The sequence below is a fragment of the Medicago truncatula genome, chromosome 6, assembly GCF_003473485.1.
Source record: "Medicago truncatula cultivar Jemalong A17 chromosome 6, MtrunA17r5.0-ANR, whole genome shotgun sequence".
Classification (NCBI taxonomy): domain Eukaryota; kingdom Viridiplantae; phylum Streptophyta; class Magnoliopsida; order Fabales; family Fabaceae; genus Medicago; species Medicago truncatula.
Window position 1 is genome coordinate 9,390,323 of NC_053047.1, and position 23,329 is coordinate 9,413,651.

Consider the following 23,329-nt stretch of genomic DNA (forward strand, 5'->3'; position numbering starts at 1 on the left):
ATTTTAAAGTAGCTTTTAAACTGTAAAAAAGTCAGACCAAACGATTCTAAAGTAAAACAATATAGCGAGACATAAATTGAAACATGATATATATACTTTTCAGTACATAAATGAGAGCCAAAAATATAATTTAACCAAAAAAAAAAATTTAACCAAAATTTTGATCACTATAAATCTACCATCTTTCGTTTTTGATTCCGTTATATACGCAACCTTTAAAAATGAGGATGAGTGCTTCCTTAAAAAAAAAAAAAAAAAAACAGAGAGAGAATGGGTGCTCAAAATAACCGCTGAACTCAAACTAATCAAAATTATTTGAACCTATATTTCAAGTATAGTAATAGAATGAACAAAATAATAAATAAAAAGAATTCCTTCAAAAAAAATAAAAAGAATATTTCAGTGGAGTAAAATATAAATTGATAAAAAAAATAATAAAAAAAAAAGACTATTTTTCGGAAGAAAAATCATAGGAAAGAGGTTTATCTAAAAGATCTTTTTCCTATTTTTATTATTACCATTCGTTGAGAATGGTTTTTCTTTTATTTATACTTACTTGGTACATATTTTGGGGTGGGTTTGATAATCCCTTTGATTATTATTAAAACTTTTCAAAATTTCTTTTGATTTTTTATTTAAGATTATTTTATTAAGTAGATTATCGTGAGCCGCACATACTTTATCGCAGGCTAAACTAAAAAAAGAAATAATATTTTGATAACCAATCAATGATACTCTTCTATAGATTCACCTATATAAGCCGCAACTAAGGTAGCAAAAATAAGAGCTTGAATACCGCTTGTAAATAATCCCATAAACATAACCGGTATAGGAACTATTAAAAGTACTAACAAAACAAGAAGAATAACTACTAATTCATCAACTAATATATTTTTGAAAAGTCGAAAACTAAGTGATAAGGATTTTGTGAAATCTTCTAAGATGTTAATCGTTAAAAGGATTGGAGTTAGTTGGATGTATTTACCAAAATAAGTCAATCCTTTTATTGAAATACCATGATAGAAATAGGCTAGTGACATAAGTAAAGCTGATGCCAAGAGTAGTATTTATATCATTTGTGGGTTCAGATAATTCTCCATGAGATAACTTTATAATTTTCCAAGACAAAAGAGCCCCTGACAAATTCCAAAAAAAAAAAAAAAAAAAGGGTTCCAATAAATGGAACCCACTGACCATATTCTTCTCCAATCTGATTTTTAAATATGCACAATTATAAGTCTAATTGATAGTTATTATTCAACATAAAATTATCTATTAGATGCAAAGTATTTCAAAATTGATCAAAGCTTCTCAACATGATTTAATGTGTTGGCATTCTTCAAACAACGACTCTATTATCTCCTATATAAGTCCCGAGAAATTTGAAGAACTTAAGAGACTTTACATAATTTTATTAGGGCCAAAACTCTATCAAATTATATAGCACGCAAACACTTAAAAAAGTTCTTACAAACTTTCACATCTTAGATATTCTTAAATGTCAGAATTCATTTGAGCTTAGAGTTAGTTTACCACTCTCTGAGTACAAAGTGTAAACAATCAAAATTTATTTGTAAACTCTAATTTTGGAAGTCCTCTTGTGTGAGGCAAGGAAATCTTAGACATGTGTGTGTCGAAGTAATTGTCATATTGTGTGATTATGGTGAAAAATCCCTTGGAATGCAAGGGGACCTGACAAACCTCATATTGTGCGGTGAACCGTGATAATTTCTTGTGTTATCTCTCTCTCTCTGATTATCTTTCTTGCTCTGTTCTGTGTAAACTTAGAAAACAATTTTCAGAAAAGCTAACACAATTCAATCATCTCTTCTTGTATTTTTCTCACCTTCAGTTGGTACCAGAGCGTCTGGTATGTTGATTTAACACTTAATCATGTAACATATATTGCAACCATGTTCTCAATGTTTCAAACTCTTGTCTTTGATATGCAAGTTTTGAATAAGAGTTGTACTACGATAAAATGACTGTCATTCAAGAAGCAATAGACTTGAACAAACTTGGTTGGAGACTCTGATAAGCTCTCTGAAGAGTCGTGAGATGCAGCTATTAGGGGATGATTCATCCAAACAATATAGTTATATTGCTCTCAAGTCAAAGGACAAATATATCACAACATTTCAAGTTGTAGAGTCTGAATAAGACAATCTAGGAGAAGATTCCGTAGATGGTTCTAATGAAGATGAAATGACATTCTTTATCAAGAGACTCTAACATCTGAACAAGAAAAACAAGTTTTCTGATAGAAACAATGATGCCAGAGGATTTAATTCCAAATATAAAAAATATGAATCGAAAGTCTGCTTCAACTGCAAGAAGTCTGAACACACTTAACATAAAGGTGGTTTGTTTTTTAAGGGAAAATTATGTGGTGATGTTGTTGTATTTCGATATTGTACTTGTTGATGAAATTTAAAGTATATGTTTATACAGCTTAATCATTTTTTTAGAATATTAATATCACACAGTTAGCCTTAAATGCAATTTTCATGTGAGAATAACAATGTTAGCTAAAATCCATTTATCGATAACGTAGATTTAGTTTTTTAAAAAAAATAACGTAGATTTAGCTATATCCACGTAGATTTAGAAATACATACTATTATTAGTGCAACAGAAAAAAATACAATTATTAGGATATATTGGAATTATTAATTAAAGTGGCTAATTATATCGATTTTTAAACTTAGAATTAAGGTAAAATACACTTATGATATTTAAACATAGAATTAAGGCTAAAATACACTTCTTCTCCCCCGCCCCCAATTTTTCAAAACAATCGATTTTTGCCCTTTGTTTACACTTGTTTTTGATAAACAACGAGTTTGGCTTTGATTATTACAAGCAGGACCAAATCAGAGATTCTAGGACATAGTGTGTTGTTTCGTTGAGGGAAAAGGCACGAAAGGAAGCACTACCGTCGCGTGGAGACGTCTTTTCGACTGGAAAAAAACATAAAGAAAAAGGAAAAAACTAAAGGCAAAAAGCACCTAAAAGAAACATTTTTGTTGATGTTGAGAGATGGCTAGTTATAATTGTGTGGTGAAGTTGTTGTTTTTAATACTATACTAGTTAAATAAATTTAAAGGTAAGAGAAACATTTTTTTAAAGGAAAAAGAAAGTGCAAAAGCATTGATTAAATGACAAAAATGATATTCCAATTGTGTTGGCACCTCATAACTGTCTCCTATGGTTTACAACACTCTAAAATTATTATTAATAAACTAGGGTTAAGACAGGTACGTACTAACATGTTCATGTTTTTGTTTTCTATTGCACTTAAATTTTATAAATATCATAATTATATAAAGATTAGTTTATATTGTTTCTAGTATGGTGAAATTTTTCCTATTATAACCGGATTTAATTGATTCTTTTAATTAAATATTTAAATAATAATATACAAAATATAATATTGGAAATAGAAAAATTTAAATAAAGGATATAATTGCAAGATAAATATTCATCTCAAAATCATGTATCCCTTGTGTGTAGATGATTATATGTTTTTATTATAATGAGATTTATTTGATTTTTTAATTAAATATTTAAGTAATAGTATAAAGAATATAAAATTGTTATTAGAATAGTTTAAATGAAAGATAAAATTTTAAAATAAATATCCAACGCATGATAATACATATCTTTATAGGTATAGGTTCTATAAATGAATAATTACAAAATTCAGGAGATTAGACCAACACTCAAGAAAAAAGAACCAAAGACTTTCAACATCTGCCTCATTAAAAACCTTCTTAAAATAGCCCTATGACATAAAATGTCTTTGGTAAAAAAATAAAAGTGTAGAGCAACTAACCAACACAAAGACAAGATAAACAACATAAATCAAAGTCCAAGGAAAATTATTAATATACCGATTTTATGACATACAAATAGTTTATAATTTTATAAGTAAATTAAAATATAGCAATACATTATTTATCTCGTGAGAGAAATTTAATGCTTAAAGAAGCATAAACCAAAGTGCGAGGGAAATTATTTTATAGTTGCACACATTGACATTTATTGTTCCTGCACTTTGTAGTTTTAGCGCCACACATTTTTCTTGGACAATGGCCGGTATGTTTGCAACCGTATTTCACTGTCAATTCAAATAACAATAAAGGAATGTTGTTAAAGGAATATTGTGTCTAACATACAGAAAATGAGAAAAGAATTTCAAGAGTTACTTACTTCCACTGGTTCCCATGAGAAATAGAGAAAGAAACATTATCAAAGCATAAACATAGTTGAAAATTTTAGCCATATTTTTCTTAATGTATATCCTTTTTTGTGTACACTTTGAATGTATATCTAAAATGTAAAGTTTTGTTTAACCATTTTATAAGTAAAATTTAATTCTTTGGTAACATCAATTAAATAATCTTCCTTCAATTAAAATCAATTAAATAGTTTGTTTATCTTTTATGAATTGTAAGAAAGCATTTACTAAATTGAAGTTATTGATAAATGTCTCTAATGTAGATCAGTGTGACATTTGTCCTTTAGCCCACTAAATTGATCAGTTAAACATAATAAAGATCTTAAATCAACCTTTTGATGCTCGTCAAAGATTCTTTGTTTTTTTAAGGGACAAAATCCCAAAATTAAAGAGAAATAATAGTGATGAAGGTAATTGTTTTTTAGCTTTGTAATTATCCATTGAAGAGGTGAGAAAACATTAATTTATAGATTAAAATTACGATATGATGATTTCTTCGGTTTAGAAAATGATAAGATCGTAAATTAATACATATCTAATGTGAAAATTACATGATTTGTTTTGTTGTTGATGTCGATCCTCAGATTCCTCGAAAAAGGCTAAACTCATTGAGACTTTGGTCGGGAGTTAAATAAAGTATGTCTAAAAATTGTTTCCATCAGGAATCGAACCTGGATTGTCCCGAACAATTCATCATAGGGACGCTATTTAACCATTAGAGTCAAATCACTTGCTTGACAATTGCATGAGTTGATCAAAGTGTTAAATAAGTTTTTGGTCTGCATAAATACATTGTTTTATGTTTTTAACCGCTTTAAACAATGATCCGTGCAATGTTTTCTGCAAGCAAATTTAGGTCTGGCTTGCCTTAATGTCCCAATTTGTGTAATAAGATGAGAAATTTTTTCATTTCAATTGACAGATGACATTTATATCTTATCTTGAAAAATTCGAATGAAATAAATTAAAATTACTTGCATTTGAAGAAACGTTTACAAAATATTTTGATTATGCTAATGTGTATAAATTACGAACAATAATTTTTTAGAGATTTTAATTTTAATTAAAATTACAAGTATAGATCCCATAAAATTTATACGTATATATATTTTTCACTTTCATATTGTAACAAACTATACATATCTTTTTTAATATATTTTGCACTTTCATATTTAACAAACGATACATATCTTTTTGAATGATACAAACAATATAACAAATATAATATAATATAAATTCTTATCTTTTTTAATGACACCAACAATAAAACATTCTTATAACCAAATATTTTAAACATTTTTTTATTTATTATGTTAATTCATAATAAATTCAAAGCTTCAAATATTTTGCCAAACAAGTTTTAACTTAAAAATAGCTTTAAAACTAAAAAAACATTAAAGTAACTAAACAACTTTAACTTCAGATAGCTGGGTGTGGCTTCCGGACCCATATGGTGGATACACAGTTCAAGGTGCTTATAGTTTGTTAATCTCTCAGGTACCTCAGGTCGTAGACTATGCTCTGGATTTGGTGTGGCACAAACTGGTTCCCTTGAAGGTTTCCGTTTTCGCGTGGAGGCTCATTTGTGATCGTTTACCGACAAGGACAAATTTGATTTCTAGACGGGTGTTGTCGCCTGACATGTCCTCGTGCGTTGCTGGTTGTGGTCATCCCGAATCGGCACATCATCCTTTTTTATTGTGTGACACTTTTGGTTCTCTGTGACATTTGGTGCGAGATTGGATTGCTTGCTATGGGGTGGACGCAGATAATATTTTCGATCATTTTTTACAGTTCACTCATTTGACAGGTGGTGGTGCTGTTAGACGTTCTTTTATGCAACTAATATGGCTTCTATGTGTCTGGGTTGTTTGGAATGAACGAAATAACCGTCTGTTTAATCATGTTGTTACCCCCATCCCTTGTTTACTTGATAAGGTTAAGTTGATGTCTTTAGGTTGGCTGAAAGCTAAAAAAGCTACCTTTGTTTTTGGAACTCAACAGTGGTGGTCAAGCCCTCTTGTTTGTTTGGGTATTGGCTAATGTTTTTCAGTTGTGTCTTGTTTGTAACCGTTGTAACTCTTAGTTTCTGAGGTAGTCTCTAAGGCACACCTTGTGCGTTTGGGACTGCCCTATTTCGTATATAATTTTATTTTGGCTTGTTCAAAAAAAAAACTTTAACTTCTTTCTTAAAACACTTAATTTTAACTTTATTTTAAAATAGCTTTTAAACTGTAAAAAAGTCAGGCCAAACGATTCCAAAGTAAAATAATATCGCGAGACATAAATTGAAACATGATATATATACTTTTCAGTACATAAATGAAAGCCAAAAATATAATTTAACCAAAAAAAAAAATTGACAAAATTTAACCAAAATTTTGATCACTATAAATCTACCATCTTTCGTTTTTGATTCCGTTATATACGCAACCTTTAAAAACGAGGATGAGTGCTTCCTTAAAAAAAAAAAAAGCAGAGAAAGAAACACTAGCAAAGCATAAACATAGTTGAAAATTTGAGCCATATTTTTCTTAATGTATATCCTTTTTTGTTTACACTTTGAATGTATATCTAAAATATCAAGTTTTGTTTAACCATTTTATAAGTAAAATTTAATTCTTTGGTAACATCAATTAAATAATCTTCCTTCAATAAAAATCAATTAAATAGTTTGTTTATCTTTTAAGAATTGTAAGAAAGCATTTATTAAATTGAAGTTATTGTTAAATGTCTCTAATGTAGATTAGTGTGACATATTTGTCCTTTAGCTCACTAAATTGATCAGTTAAACATAATAAAGATCTTAAATCAACCTTTTTATGCTCTTCAAAGATTCTTTATTTTTTTAAGGGACAAAATCCCAAAATTAAAGAGAAATAATAGTGATGAAGGTAATTGTTTTTTAGCTTTGATAATTATGCATTGAAGAGGTGAGAAAACATATTTATTTATAGATTAAAATTACAATAAGATGATTTTTTCGGTTTAGAAAATGATACGATCGTAAATTAATACATATCTAATGTGAAAATTACATGATTTGTTTTGTTGTTGATGTGGACCCTCCAATTCCTCAGAGAAAAAGGCCCAAATCATTGAGAGTTTGGTCGGGAGTTAAATAAAGTATGTTTAAGAATTGTTTTCTGGATTGTCTGGAACAATTCATCATAGGGGAGCTATTTAACCATTAGAGTCAAATCACTTGGTTAACAATTGCATGAGTTGATCAAAGTGTTAAATAAGTTTTTGGTTTGTATAAATATCAAGATCCCTACAATGTTTTCTGTAAGCAAATTTAGACCTTGCCTAAATGTCCCAATTTATGTAATAAGATAAGAAACTTTTTCATTCAATTAAGCGATGACATTTATATCTTATCTTAAAAAATTTGAATGAAATAAATTAAAATGACTTACATTTGAAGAAACGTTTACAAAATATTTATAAGTTCATAAATGTACAACTTTTAAATAAATCCTAAATCTAGACGACTGATTGTGAGCAGACATCTACTAACACTTTGGAATAGATTATACACAAAAAATAATATTAAAATGAGATATTGACTATCAAAATAATCTTATTACTAAAATTGAGATGTTACACTATTACAATGAGGTAAAGATACCGTATGTCCTGGTTTTTTTTCTTTCTACTTCTTTATAATTATAAGGAGAAGGCAGGCCAAACACAATATCAATTAAATATTTATTAAAAAAATTATTTTTTTTAAAATGCATAAAATTAAATAGAATGAGCTTTGTCCAAAAATTGTTCAAAGGAATTTTAGAACTACTTAATACGGCAAGCTTAAATTCTTCTCCATTCATACACCCTCTTGATTCACGATGACACCATTTCTTTTATTTTTTTAATATTATATTTAAAACAAATTTTCCATTTAATCTTATTCATGTTGTGCATCTTTACTCATTTAATTTATTCATGTTTGACACCTTTACAGTACCTCCAAGCCTCCAAGGTTACATGTAAAATATATAAGGCATATAAGTGTCTAAAACACAATTATTAGGATATATTGGAATTATTAATTAAAGTGGCTAATTATATCATTCAATAATCTTTTGACATTTCAATTGTGTTGGCATCTCATAACTGTCTCCTATGGTTTACAACATTCTAAAATTATTATTAATAAACTAGCGTTAAGACAGATAGTAACATGTTCATGTTTTTGTTTTTCTATTGCACTTAAATTTTATGATTATTTTATCATATTTGATTATTTATTTTTATAATATTCATAATTAAATAAAGATTAGTTTATATTGTTTTTAGTATGGTGAAATTGTTCCTATTATAACCAGATTTAATTGATTCTTTTAAATACATTTCCCGGCCTTTTGGCTAAGATCAAGTGTAATATCTGTTCTTATCAATTTAATATCTGATATGTGGTCCAATAGATTACACGATATTAAATTATACTTTTTTGAGGGAGATAAACCATTTCATAGTTTGCTGCTGGACTTCTCATGTATCGCTCATGCGTTGCACTAGTGCATGAGCCTTGCGCACCCCACAGAAAATGAAAGCTGACGCAATAAAGTTTGGATGGCAAGGGGTAATGACTTTTTTCTTTTGCGATTTTAGGGCAATCCTTTTACTGTTCATCACCACTTTTCTTCCCCTTTCCTTCCCTTGAAGCAACCTAGCCTAGCCTACCACCACCAACAACCACTAATTATGTCTTCATCCACTTCAAAAAACTTCCTTATACCGTGGCATTGTTTGATTTCATCTTCCGATCCACCTTTTCCATCAATCACCGACCTTAAGACCAAACCCACCCCTTCGGCAGAAACCAAAACCCAGCAGAAATCTTTTTCTCAGGCGGTTAATAACGTTTGCGATGTTCCTTTAAGCCAACTCCCTCAACCTTGCATAAAGGGGGAGATTACGTAGAATGGAAAGATCTTTTGGACATTACGTACATGTTTTAGTTGATATGGAACTGAATAAGGATTTGGTACACAGGATTCTAGTAGAAAGAAAGGGATTTGCTTTTTTTGTTGACATTGAGTATGAAGCATTACCTGATTTTTGTACTAATTGTCAAGTGACTGGACATCATGTTCAAATTTGCAAGAAATTGAAAGCACAAGATGGTAATCATGATCCACAGAAGGTGCGGGGTAAGGCAAAGATTAGACCGGAATGGGTCTCTAAAAGACCTAATACTAAACAACCTGAGGCTGTTCCCATTGAAAAGTCTGTAACCAAATCTCCAGCAAGAAGCAAGGATGATTTAGCACTTGACAATCTGAAATTAATGAGGCCATTGAGGCACGCAATGCAGCCTTTGCTAGGAAAAGTGCATAACCGAACAATTCTTCCAATACTCCAAATCAGATTATTCATGAGGTTAGTGGTGATAGTTCTGAGTTTGTGTTGTGAGTTAGAATCTTCAAGTAAAAGTCTGGATAGTGTTCCTTCTAGACCTGAATTAGCTCAACAAGACATATATTTTCTCAAAGAATCTTGGACAAATCTAGAAACATCAAAAGCAATTACTTTAAATCAGGAAGGTTTTCTTGCGATGCAAATAATTCCTGTCAATGTTCATGCTGCTCAACAAACTCAGCAAAACCCTATTGTTGATGATGAAGGCTTTCAACAGGTTATTTCAAAAGGAACTAAAAGAAAGCTCTGAAAGTTGCTTCTTTAAAGAGCAACTACACTACCAGATCAAAGGTTGGATCATCCACACCTTTGAAATAAAGTGCCTTTTTTGGAATTTAAGGGGACTAGCTAACTCCCCCACAAAGTTAGCCCTGAAGAAGCTTTTTCTTTTGCATATATAAACCAGACATGTGTTTCATTGCAGAACCATGGATTCAGGTCTCAAAAATTTCAAAATTTTGGCTTGACAGGTTGGGGTTGAAGCTAGTTTGTGTAAATAAAAGGGGGAACCTTCTTCCAAACCTGTGGTGCTTTTGTGTTAAAAATCTTAATCCTGATATTATAGATGTGGATGATTAGCAAATCACCATTAACCTGGAGATGAATGGTTAGATATTGGGTCTGACCGGTGTTTATGCTTCAAACAGTCAGATGAAACGGAAAGAACTCTGGGAAAAATTGAAACTAATCCAACATGCTTCTAATACTCCCTGGTGCTGTATAAGTGATTTCAACACCATTCTTGGTGCTCATGAACAAAAAAGTAGATACAGAGTCCATGAAGCTACTATGAAAGATTTTCAAGATTGGACTAATTCCAATAATCTCATTCATATTCACACAAGAGGTTCTAGCTATACCTGGTCCAATGGCAGAAGTAGTAGATTTCACATTCAAAGAAGGCTGGATCGCACAATATGTAATCATGAATGGTATGCTGCTTGTAACTTAGTAACATGTTCTACCCTCACTAAGCTTAGGTCTAACCATTACCCTTTATTGTTAGAATTCAAAAATGATGAATGCTTGTTTATATCTCAATTTAAATTTCTGAAAATCACTACAAGAAAATAAGGAAATTGCGACACTTCATCTGCGACCCATGCCTTGCAACTGCCTCAAATGCATTTTTGCAACAGTTGTTGCGGCTGTTTGAGTGAACTGTCGCAGGGTTTGTTTCTTAATTAATTAGGAGCCGCGTTTTTATTTTCATTCCCCCGCATACCCAATTTTCTTTCCCCCCATTGTCACTTTCCCAAATCTCTCAAATCTTCATCTCATTTTCAAATCCCCCTTTTCTACTGCAAAACCTAACCTCCAAATCTCTCAAATCTCCATCTCACCGTTGCTCACTCAGAATGAGAAAACCTAACCCCCAAAACCTAACACGAGATTCACAGCAAAACCTAGCATGAATCAAACAATCGGTGCACACTCATTCACTCAATCTCAGAATCACAAAACCTAACCCCAACAATCGGTGCTCAAACGGAAACGGAAACGGAACTCAATCAATCAGAACTCAGCTCACTCAATCGGAACTCAATCTCAGAATCGGAACTCAGCTCACTCACTCACTCACTCAATCGGAACTCAAACGGTACTCAAAAGGTGCTCACTCACTCTTTGTTCTCCACCAAATCTTCTCGATAATTTCTGTTTTTATTTTTTATTTTTTAAAGAATTTTTAGTTTTTTTTTTTGTTGATTTCAGTGATTGTTGTTGTTAATATGCTGAGAAATTCTATTGTTGTTTTTTATTTCATTCTTCTGGCTGTATTTATTTCAATGTGATTTTGTATGCACATTGAATTTGAATACAACAAAATCAAATAATTTGAATATTTTAATAAGCTGAGATATTTTTTTATGATATGACGAGACAATTCTTTTAGTGTTATTTGATTAAATTTTTGCTTGTTCCTTGTGTGGTTATATGGAAATTTATGTGGAAAAAAATATCCATAAGTTGAAATGATGTACATTGAGCGATCTGTGGATGAATGTTTTTGTTCTGGTATCTTTAAAGTTCTGGTTTTCTGCTATCTGCATTGCACTACCTCATGAAACAATGATGTCCTATTTTTCAATGACTTTGAACCCATGAATCAGTATCTTAAGTATCTTAAACCAATCAAATATGAAGTAGACATGTTTGGATCAAGTTATGAGATGAAGAAGTATCAATATTTTTAGAGGATATGAATGTATAGTTATTTTTACTTATTTTTTCCTTAAAATGGTTGTGACATATGAGTTGTGAGTATAGGGAAGACATAAATTATGTGTATGGATGTGATGAAGTTCATCTTCCAATTTAAAGTGAACAACTACTTTGAATAACAACTTAATTTGGTTCGCAAGTGATTGTGTGTGTGGCTGATATCTATATGATTTGTGAGTTTTTTGCTGCTTATTGTTGAGTGCAGCTGTTTACTGCTGAATGCTGAGTGCAAATGTCTGCTGCTGATTGCTGAGTGCAGTTATTTAGTGTGTCAATATGTAAGACATCAAGTGCTCATTGCTGGCAACAGCTCTGTTATGATGCAGCTGTTTTGGGGGATATGTTAGCTCTGTTATGTATTTTGTTTTCATTGGGCAGTTTGCAACTTCTGCTCCATTTGTACTCTACACATCTATGTCCTGAATTATTGTTGCTTGTCATTACAAGTCAAAAATTGTTTTATACTGTTTCTGTCTCCAGACGTTAGTCAGGTATCTTCTTCAACAGACTATAGTTGATACAGTTACATGTCTAGAAAATTAACCGAGTCCATCGTTACAGGTGTGATGGTTTTAGCGCTCACATCTGCTCCATTGGAACTCCACATACATAGTGCATTTTGCCACATTTCTTTTCACTTTTAAACAACAGCATTGAATACTAGGATTATGTTCAATTTGTTCTTTCTATGTCAATTAAAATGTTTGTGCTATCTGACAGATGTTTCAAAATTTAAAGAAATTTATAATGCAGCGTACGTAATTAAATTTTACAATTTACGCTATGTGCAACTGAATTATAATTGTCTGAAATACAATTCTTGTTGTTTGTAACATTGAAGAACAATGGTTTTGATACGATCTAACAGTTTGGCCTTATTTTGATACTTGTAATTCGGAAAATATTTCAAAATTGAAACTACTTGTTGTCCCTACGTTTAGTATTTGAAATGCTAGCTATATGCAGAGTTACTAAATGAATGTGATGTTGTGTTTGGTGTTCATGGAGCTGCACTGACACATTTTATGTTCAGGAAACCAAGTTTTGTGTTCATTCAAATTGTGTTCATTCAAATTGTTCAATTCAAATTCATTCAACTTCATATTGCTTGCTATTCTAATTGAGTTTCTTTGCCGGCTGTAGTGGTCATTGTCGCAGCTGCTCTTTTATTTATTTTTTAAGTTGCTATCTGATAACAGGTTCGGTTCTTTCGTTATTTATTAGCTTTCTATTTAGTATGAACTCAGTAGAAGTAAATTTAGTGTTTGATTTAATTATGTCTGAGTAGTCTAACTTGAGTCCAAAATGGAAGGACCGTCGTACTGACGGAACTCATGTAAATTACGCGCGTCTTTTAGTGTAACGAGAATTTAAATAATTGTTTTGAAAAATTCTGTTCTGTAATTGTTAAAAATCTATTACGAAAGTACAGACCTGTTGATTATGAGTTATATGTCTGCTATTTTATATTTGTTTCTGAAATTTCTTAGGCATACAATGTTCTCAAAAGACTGAAATTTCTTAGGCATACAATGTTCTCAAAAGACTTGCTGATGTGATTGATAAATTTGATAGGAAAGCTCTAGAGCAAATAATCCGGTAAGAAATCTAGCTGTCTTTTCATTTTCCTCCATGTATTGCCCCTACCTTTTTCTATGGAGGTAGTTTTCTATCTTTTTCGTTTGATACAAAGAGCTATATGTTTACTTTACCTATATTAGAATTCATTTAATGTCATTGTCATATGTGGCTGGAATTTTTTGCTTAAGACATTGGATTGCCATATTCTATAATTGGTTATGGGCTTGTTGCAGAGGGTTCTGCACTGTAATTCCTCATGAGTTTGAATTTAATAAAATGCATAAGCTCTCTTTGTTTAATTTATCTCGCGCACATATAGATATTTATTTAAATTAATAATATCTCTAAATTTCTTAAAGTATAATTGTAATTTTCTTATTCTTGTTGGTAACTGTAATTTTCTTATTCTGGTTGGCATATGGTTTTCATACGAGGAGTTTTATTTTATACGCTTTCATTTGTGACTATTCTACAATTTTAGTATTGACAGCTTCTTGTTGTCCCTGATAGGCCAATTTCCTTCACAAATGTTCCTAGTTTTACTAGAAATAGAATTGAAAATAGTTTTTACCTGTGTTTGTTTAACTAGTGACATTATTTTCACTTCTACTTGAGTAAAGGTTGAATCTCTTTCCAACGTGAGGTTGCCACAAAGCTATTGAAAGACGATGCAGAAATGGAGGTACACCCTTGTTTGATGATTTCCTTCTGTCTTACAGTATAGAATTTATCTTTTATTTGGGATTTCTGTAGTTAGATTTAAATTTAAACTTGTTAGGGCTGGAACTATATAGGCAATTCGAAGTAGGAATGTGAAAGTGAATGAGTAGTAGGCCCCTGCTACCTGCATGTAGATGAATGTTTTGAATTTTTTTATTAACAAGCCAGCAATTTGACTTATGATTGTTCAGTAAAAAAAGGGGTCTATTTTAGAGTGAAAGGTTATAAAAGCTGCTATTAGATATTGGGGATTTCATTATAATTGATTATTTTGCTTGTTATGCTAATTGTGATGACTTGCAATGTCTTGATGCTTCATCAAACCTGAACTGATTATTAAAAGTCAATATTATACAAGGAAGTTGTTGGATATTGTTTTTTGAAGGAACAAGTTGTTGGATATTTGATGAATGAAGTTAGCATAAAGTAATTATGTAAGCTCTTTTGGAGATGAATATTATTTTTATGAAGATTTATAAATGTTTTGCACAAGTGTATAACTGTGATGTGAATGTGTTTGTGTGTAACTATATATGTAAGCCCTTTTGAGATTAACTAGGTTCACATGTGTGTGTGTTTGACTGCTATCTAATGCTTTAGTTTACTTTAAACTGTGATGGGTTGAAATATTGCCAGACTAATTTGCAAAAATGCTCACCCCTTTTATGATTAAAGATGAGGAGTACAAGGTTGTGGAATTCCCTCTATCCTTGTTTATGACCATATTTTATAATTCACTTTTTTGTCTTGATATTCGGCTTTGGAATTGTTAAATAAAAATACAATTTGTTTAATGAATTGATATTCAATAAAGTCATTGGATGTTGTATGTCAAACTACCTAATTACATTGAAGATGTCTTAAGGTGGATGACCATACAAAGTAAAGGACTTGGTAGCATTATGTCAAACTAAATCAAAATACTTTTTTTTACAAAATGGTTAACCATTGTGGTATGTACATGTTACAGGTTAAGAATGTACTTATTCCAAATGATGAACCTCAAAAACTAGTAGGCAAGTAGCCAACTCTCTAACAATAAGCCTCTAGGTATGTCACTTGAACCTTTTGTTCTAGATTTTGAGAGTCTTTGAGATCAACTTCATCAAAAATATTTACTTAGTTATAATATTAATGTCAATTGATTAACTGTTAGATTAAGCTTCCTTTGTTTTTGCTTACAATATTAGATATGTTTTAGAAATTTCAGAGTTGTGATTTAAATGCATGCATGTCAGGAGCATGGCTAAAATTTGGCCTTACACCATGACAACATACGCTTATTCTAATTTATAAAGAATTTTAGAACAATAAGAGGAAATTAAGCCTGACAGCATACAAATGTATCTAGCATATTCTAATTCATAGATTTTCAAACTTTCAAGGATCTACTTGGGATTGGGCGAGCATGCTTTGAGATGTTGAGGCCCTTGGGTTATAGTCTTTTGGCAGAAATTGCACATCATGTTTGGCAAGATCTGTTTCAATCACATGTATGCTATTCCATAGTGGTTATTTTTGACAAATATATCAGAAAGTAATTATAGTTTAATTGCGCAATAAGTTACAATCATGACTTGCGTGACATTATTGATTATTTTCATGTTAGGAACTCAAGAAACCTTATTGTATCACTTGTTTGTATTTTATGTAAATGTAAAATTCATATTTTAGTTTATGAATTTGTTCATATCTTTTATTATGAATTAATTTAGTTTTGTCATAAAAATTATTTTAGTTATATATATATTTTTTTTTAGAAAAAAGTTCTATTAAAAATTCAGGAAAAAACTGATTTTTTTTTTTTTAATAAACTCAACCAATTGCGACAGTTCTAAACTGTTGCAATGAATTTTTTATTAATAAACTTTATGCATTGCGACCCTTGTAAACTGTCGTAGTTCCTCTATTTTTTTGTCAAAAAATGTCTTTTTGCGACGGTTTTAACCGTCGCAATAGCTTCTGCGACTGTTGGTACGACCCTTCCTTGAACTGTCGCAAAAGACAGTTGCGACCCCAACATTCGCGTCTGTTGGGGAACCGTCGCAATCAGCCATTTTAAAGGTCGCAAAATGCAAATTTTCTTGTAGTGAATCTGGATTTCACATCCTAATTGTATTAACATAGTGAAGAATTGTTGGAACACTCAATTCATTGGCTGTCCTATGTTTATCTTAAACCAAAAGCTGAAACACCTTAAGTCAACTTTGAAAGTCTGGAACAAAAACACCTTTGGTAATGTCAATGACCAAGTCAAGCAAGCCACCCTTAAAGTAGACTCTATCCAAACCCAATTAGACACCTTTGACATCACTGATGATCTTTTAGAGCAAGAAAAAACTTCCCAAATTGAGCTTGAACATGCCCTTGACCTTGAAGAAACTTTCTGGCATCAAAAATCTAAAATTCAATGGCACACTCAGGGAGATAGAAACACAGCCTATTATCATAGAATAGCCAAAATCAGAAATGCCTCTAGCCTTATCACTTCCATTTCCAATGTTGATGAACGGTTAAATGATCCAACTGAAAGCTCAGACCATTTTGTCAACCACTTTCTCAATCTTTTCAATTCCACTTCAAATATTATAGACAATGGAATGGTGGAGGAAGTAATTCCTTCTCTTTTCACTGATAGAATCAACTCTATTCTTACTGCTCTTCCTTCTGAAAATGAGATTTACCAGGTTGCTTTTTCCTTAAACAAAGAAAGTGCCTCAGGTCCTGATGGATTTGGAGCACTTTTTTATCAAACCTTTTGGGAAATTATTAAAAGTGATGTTTCAAATGCAGTTCTGGTTTTTTCAAAAATTGTTGGATTTTACCAAACTTTAATTCTAATAATATTGTGCTCATTCCTAAGACTAACCATGCAGTAAGAGTTACACATTACAGGCCCATTGCCATAGCGAACTTCAAGTTTAAACTCATTTCCAAAATCTTGGCTGATAGGCTCTCTAAATTCATGCATGCTATCATCTCAACTCAGCAGAGAGGTTTTATCAAAGGCAGAAGCATAAAGGACTGCATATGTTTAACCTCTGAAATATAAAGTTTTGTTTAAACATTTTATAAGTAAAATTTTATCTTTGGTAACATCAATTAAATAATCTACCCTCAATAAAAATGTAACAACCCACTAAAATTTGATTTATAAAATGGGAATCAAGGATAAATATGAATTGGTAGAATGTGTCACCAGCGAGGGATGGGTTACGTTAGAGACAAGGATATGGGAAATGATTGTAATCCTTAATCCAAAGCATATGAGAACGATATGCGTAGAACCTAATTAAATAAGTTAAGTACTAGTTAGTTATTTCCCAAAGAATGCATCAGATATGCATAAGATTAGAATAAATACCAGATACAAGTATATGTATATGTTGACAAGTCGTGGCTTAGGTAAGCTCCAGATTTATTCTGGATAGGTCAGCCCCGCTAGGAACCTTCATGATGACTCACACATATATGCATGTATATGAGAATAGTAAGACTAAGTTAAATGTGTCCAGCAGGCTCCGGATTATGCCGGGTGGGACTTCTTCGAGAGGGTTGTCCACATGGATGTTAAAAGATTAAATATGTCCATCAGGCTCCGGATTATGCCGGAGGGGACTTTGCCGAGAGGGTTGTCCACATGTATGTTAAGTTGTGTCCGGCAGGCTCCAGATTATGTCGGATGGGACTTATTCGAGAGGGTTGTCCACACAGTGATAAGTGTGACACCCTAAATCCTAAAAATAATTATTACTATTATTCATCCAAAAATAGAGTTTGATTCGCAGGAGGGTCAAATAAAAACTTTTTTAATAATATAAGAATTCTTCCACAAGATTTAGGATATCACACTTATAACAAACATAATATCGCTTTCACTTCCTTGAAAATTATAATCATATTAACATCAAATCTTTTGCTTTTCAAAAATACTTTCTTTTACATCATAGACAATGGTTTTTTTGTACAAAATTAAATAAGTAAGCATATTCTCTTTCTCGTGTCACTATTAGAGCGGTGCTTTTCCCCAAAATAATAGACGACACAAGACAATTCTTCATGAAAGATATGTACTTGACTCCAAGACTCATAACCCTATAGAACTACGATTTCGCAACCGCAGGGCCGAGCCAGCAAGAACAAACAACGAAGGGGTGAGTTTCGAGAACATGTAATATTATAAATAAATGAGAAGAACATGTAAGCAATTAAGTCAAAAATGTATCACATCACAACATAATATTCAAAACCTTGAAGAATATACTACATCAACTCAATCCACATTAGTAAAAAATATCATTACAACATAAGAACCGAAATCTTCACAAATACAATGTCACAATTCAATCCCAAAATAATCACAACTCAAACAGTGATAAAAAAATAGTCACAAATGACATTCAAGACAATCAAGCACATAATCTCACGAGGTAATCAACATCATTCACAACACTCACTAATTCAAACATCAACAATTACACATCATTCACAACATGCATCATGTTCAAACATCGCATTTAATTTATATGCAACTCCTTCCTATCACCCATATGCATACCGGTACCGGTCTCTACTCACCAAAATTGTATGGCAGAGTTATGTTACTAAGCAATACGTGTCACCAGAATCATCACCAGAATCCTAATAATGATATGATGCATGAAGAAAACTCATCAATGACAACACCATAATTTTACACATTTATTCATCCATAACGTCACCAGAATTTATATGTTTTCCTCATCAATATCGTCACTAGAATTTATGTTTTGCTCATCATTATCGTTACCGGAATTTATATGTTTTACTCATCATTTACCTTGCTAGACTATACATATTTTCCTCATTGTTACATCACCATAATCTACATATTTTACTCATCATTAGCATCACCAGAATTTTTATATTTTACTTGCCATTAACAACATCAAAATTAATATTCAATTCACCACACCGTCACCTAGTCAAAATATTATTTTAGCAATATCATCAATTACCACACAAAAACATAGTTTAAATCAAGAAACACCTTAATAAAGTTTCTAATTTCTTTTTTAAACTCACACTTGCTTTCAAATTTGCACATTAATTTGATTATTATCTCAAAGGGCTACAACCGTCACGACGAACCCCGAATGAACTTTGGGAAATTCGGCTTTCCCCGTTCATCTCAGTTAATTTATACTAATGATCTCGAACTCTTCTCTCTCACCACATACCTAAATCGAAGCTTTCACATAACATAAGGAACCCAACAGCATCGATGAATCCAAAGAGTTAACAATTCACATCTCCTTTCGTCAGCATAGCCGGTAATAATCCATAAAGGCCAAACAAATATAGTCAATAGCCAACCAAAATTGATTAATTGTCATCTTTACAAAATAATTATGTATCTAACTATCCCTGCTGAAATTATTTTTTTTCTAGAACGACATATCATGATTTCATGCCTAAATCATCAAAAAGTTACTCATATCGTATTCATATTATTGTAAAGGTCAAAGACCCGATAATTCAAAATAGTTATAAAATAGTAATTCACACAATGTCACAATAATAAGCAACATACATGTACAATTAAAGTCACTTAAAATAATAACTAGAGATTCATATAATGAATATATATTTAGATATATAAAATAAATATTATGGAAATTTTGGGGTGTTACAATAAGAAGAGTCTGGTGTTAGCCTCATATATGAATTTTCACCGGTATCTATGGGAATGTACTCTGGGGTTACTTCACTCGGATGCATTCCGTAAAATGAACTCAGATAATATTGTTTGTTCAACGCTAACAACTGACATAAAGATGAAAATGTTATGAATATGATTATGAACAGAATAATATGTTAGATATCAGATAGTGATCCTAGGAATCCCCTGATCACCTAGTTATTCAAAAACCAGACCGTATAAACCCGTGAGGGTTGAGTATAGTGGGATGGTGATTATAGGTCTCCCTGAAATCGCCTCCAGCTTAGGATAGGTGGAACTCACTGAGACATTTCGTCTCATCGCAATCCATTTGTTTCAGTTACAGGTTGCAGACATGCAGGTAGTGCACAGAGCAAGTGGTTAGTGCCGGGACGAGCAAATGAAGCTGGACGACTCCTAGGAGACCGTTGTATTTATTATAAGAACTGTCAGCTATGTTGTATCATGTACAGTTCATAGGAATTCTTACATGTTGGATAAGATAATTATTGATGTATTTATTTAGAAGCAAATTTATGTATTGTATTTTAAGGTATCCAATACTCAGTTTAATGCACATGCTAGATATTCTAGATAAATTTAGTATGGGTGTTACAATTTGGTATCAGAGAAGGTCGAATCATATTGAGTTCGAGACGTCTATTATAAATGTCATGTCTAGTTGAGCCTAATCAACTCAGTCTAATATATGACAGTTAGGAACAATGTCTAAGAGCTGAATATAACCTAAGAAGTAAGAGGCGTACGAGGTGGTAAAGTCAACCCCTCAACATGAACGTGGAGCGTGTAATGCAAGTTAGTTGGGTTTAATCAAGATAGCTGTACTTCCCGAACCTTAAGTGTCAGGCTTGGGAAATAAGTGGAATGGATGAAGTGCAACCTCTAATCCAATATGGGATAGCAAGTGGTCGTAGTAAGACTTGTTATGTTATATAAAATATTAGGAATTCAATAAAAAAGTTAAGTAAAATATTTAATAGATAAGATCAAAAGTTTATTGAGATATTTATGTCAAATCAAATATTGGTTTTAAAAAAATAGAAAAATAATAAAAATATTGCGAATAAACGTGAAAGTGACATGTGGCATAAAAAACCTTACTTTATATATATAATGATTTATAGTTGAAAGGTATCGTATTTAATTTGTTGAGATATTTCTGTTACCTAAAATATTAGGAATTCAATAAAAATTAAGTAAAATATTTAATAGATAAGATCAAAAGTTTGTTGAGATATTTATGCCAAATCAAATATTGGTTTTAAAAAAATAAAAAATAATAAAAATATTGCGAATAAACGTGAAAGTGACACGTGACATAAAAAACCTTACTTTATATATATACTATTGATTGATTGATGATTTATAGTTGAAAGGTATCGTATGTAATTTGTTGAGATATTTCTGTTACATAAAATATTAGGAATTCAATAAAAAAAAGTCAAGTAAAATATTTAATAGATAAGATCAAAAGTTTGTTGAGATATTTATGCCAAATCAAATATTGATTTTAAAAAATAAAAAAAAAAAAAAATATTGCGAATAAACGTGGAAGTGACACGTGACATAAAAAAATATTGATTTAGACATATTTTTCATTTTTACATTCATTTTGTATAGTGATTAGTTTTTAAAAACAAAATATATTTTGGCAAAAATCGTTTATTAAATAAATCTTATTGAAAGCTTTAAATATATCATATAACTTAGCAACCTTACTATAAAGAAATTGCACGTAAAACATTCATTATAATTTACCCATCTTAGCGGAATAAAACTGCTATAATTCATAGAACGAAACTTAATCAAACATAATTAAGTTGTTTGGGCTCCTGTGGCAAGGAGTTTTTTTTAAGGACGTATCCAGGGAATATCGAATTCGATTTTTAAGGGAAACAACGTTTGGCCAGTGCGCATACCTCTACGCATGAGTCGGATTAGTCGTCCACCTTTGATGGATCGAAAACCATGCGAAAGCCAAAAAAAAAACTTAATCAAACATAAGCATACATTAACGTAGTAGAAAAAGTGTACAATATCTTCTTAAAGTTCATGTGGCAACCCCACCTTATATCTAGCAACATTTGGGTTAAATAAATGAATAAAAGATAGGCGTATATTTTGAAATTCAAATTGTAACTTATCATTCATAATTATACAATAGAGAGTAACTATTAGTAAGCATCGGTTTCCTCTCTCAATTATTCATTCATTTACTGATTTCACATTTTAAAAAGAAATAAATAGAGAAAGATAGAGAGAAGAAAGTGAAAAAGGAAGAACAATCTGGGAGATGGAAGAAGAGTCAAGAGAGATTAGAGTCAACTTTAAGAAATTCATCATCACCAAGTAAGAATATTTAACTTTATCTATCTTCTCATTATCTATATATCCAATCTTTCAGTATAGTTTGAAACTTTTGTATAAAAGAGAAAACCTCGTGACAATTGTGTTATTATAAATTTGATGTCAACTGTTAAATTGGAGTCTGAATTATTTGGTCTATTAATAATTAGTGCATCTTAGTTTCACATTAATTATCTTCTGATATGTAATCAAATATTGTATACATTAGTTACCTTGAATATTAGTCCAATTCAAATTTTTAATGGTGAAGTCGAAACCATATTGAGGTAAAAAGAAGAAAAGAAAAAAAAAATATATGTAGATTCAGGTTTGGATAGGAGTTAGAATGAATTATGCATGTTAAAACATAAGCTGAAAAGGTATCATCATGTCAAAAACAAATATAACTAAATGAGAGTAGTAGTGAATTATACCTTAACCCAACCCAATCCTTGAGTAAATTGAGATTATGAGTGAGTGAATTTTGAAACTAAGATAGCAAATATTTAATTGTGAAGGTATATCTATATCTTCTATACCTATTAATAAAGGCAATACTTTTCTTTTGGTGTAGCCTTTTTTAAAAATCCCAAAATGCCCTTACACGGTTAAAACCTCAATGACAGTTATTAAAAAATAACTGCCTTATCAAGTAATCAAACTTACGAGTCATTACCAAAGGGACGATGAATAAATGGATGGTGCAGTATTCCTTATGAAGTCAAAACTGAAAAGGCAATGACGTTCATGGTTGATTTGGGTTAATATTTTGGTGCCAAATAATACAAGTGATCGATAATGACAACGAATGTATGTGGAAGCATCATCATCATCATGAAAGAGAATGAATGGTTGATGAAGTAACTCATTTTCAATGGACCAGTTTCATAGTTTTTTTTTTTAAGAAAGAGAACCAAAGGCACACCAATCTACCTGTGCAAAATTTACAAGGTATGCTTTTTGTACCTTTCACTTTGTGGTTACACTAGAATATGATGAAAGATGCGGTTGAACAATTTTCATATGGCGGTGAAACCGTTAGCATACAACAAAGAACAATATTCTAGCCA

The 23,329-nt window shown here is 31.2% G+C and overlaps 1 protein-coding gene, 1 non-coding gene and 1 pseudogene across 9 annotated transcripts; 2 read left to right on the top strand and 1 right to left on the bottom strand.

Moving 5' to 3' along the window:
- Positions 1 to 725: 725 nt before the first annotated feature.
- On the bottom strand, positions 726 to 2,083 carry LOC120575970 (ATP synthase subunit a, chloroplastic-like; annotated as a pseudogene).
- A 6,507-nt stretch (positions 2,084 to 8,590) lies between these two features.
- LOC112416151 (U2 spliceosomal RNA) lies at positions 8,591 to 8,787 on the top strand. The gene has a single exon (XR_003006464.1). It is a non-coding gene; the product is annotated as a U2 spliceosomal RNA (small nuclear RNA).
- On the top strand, positions 8,619 to 15,869 carry LOC112422498 (uncharacterized). 8 transcript variants are annotated; one of them, XR_005642256.1, is made up of 7 exons: positions 8,635 to 11,278; positions 12,096 to 12,168; positions 13,034 to 13,089; positions 13,416 to 13,489; positions 14,092 to 14,153; positions 15,162 to 15,241; positions 15,577 to 15,869. XR_005642256.1 is itself a non-coding variant. In XM_039827186.1 (2 exons), the coding sequence occupies exon 1, from the start codon at positions 9,171 to 9,173 to the stop codon at positions 9,915 to 9,917; it is 747 nt and encodes a 248-aa protein (XP_039683120.1). In that variant the 5' UTR covers positions 8,619 to 9,170; the 3' UTR covers positions 9,918 to 11,278; positions 13,381 to 13,429. The 8 variants fall into 8 exon arrangements, 2 of the variants coding, with proteins under 2 accessions (XP_039683120.1, XP_039683119.1); XR_005642254.1 differs by having other exon boundaries at positions 8,637 to 11,278; positions 13,381 to 13,489; XR_005642257.1 differs by lacking the exon at positions 12,096 to 12,168 and having other exon boundaries at positions 8,641 to 11,278.
- The last annotated feature ends 7,460 nt before the right edge of the window (positions 15,870 to 23,329 follow it).

Coding starts and splice junctions, on each gene's coding strand:
- LOC112422498 (XM_039827186.1), top strand. CDS start 9,171: ATGGAAAGATCTTTTGGACATTACGTACATGTTTTAGTTGATATGGAA.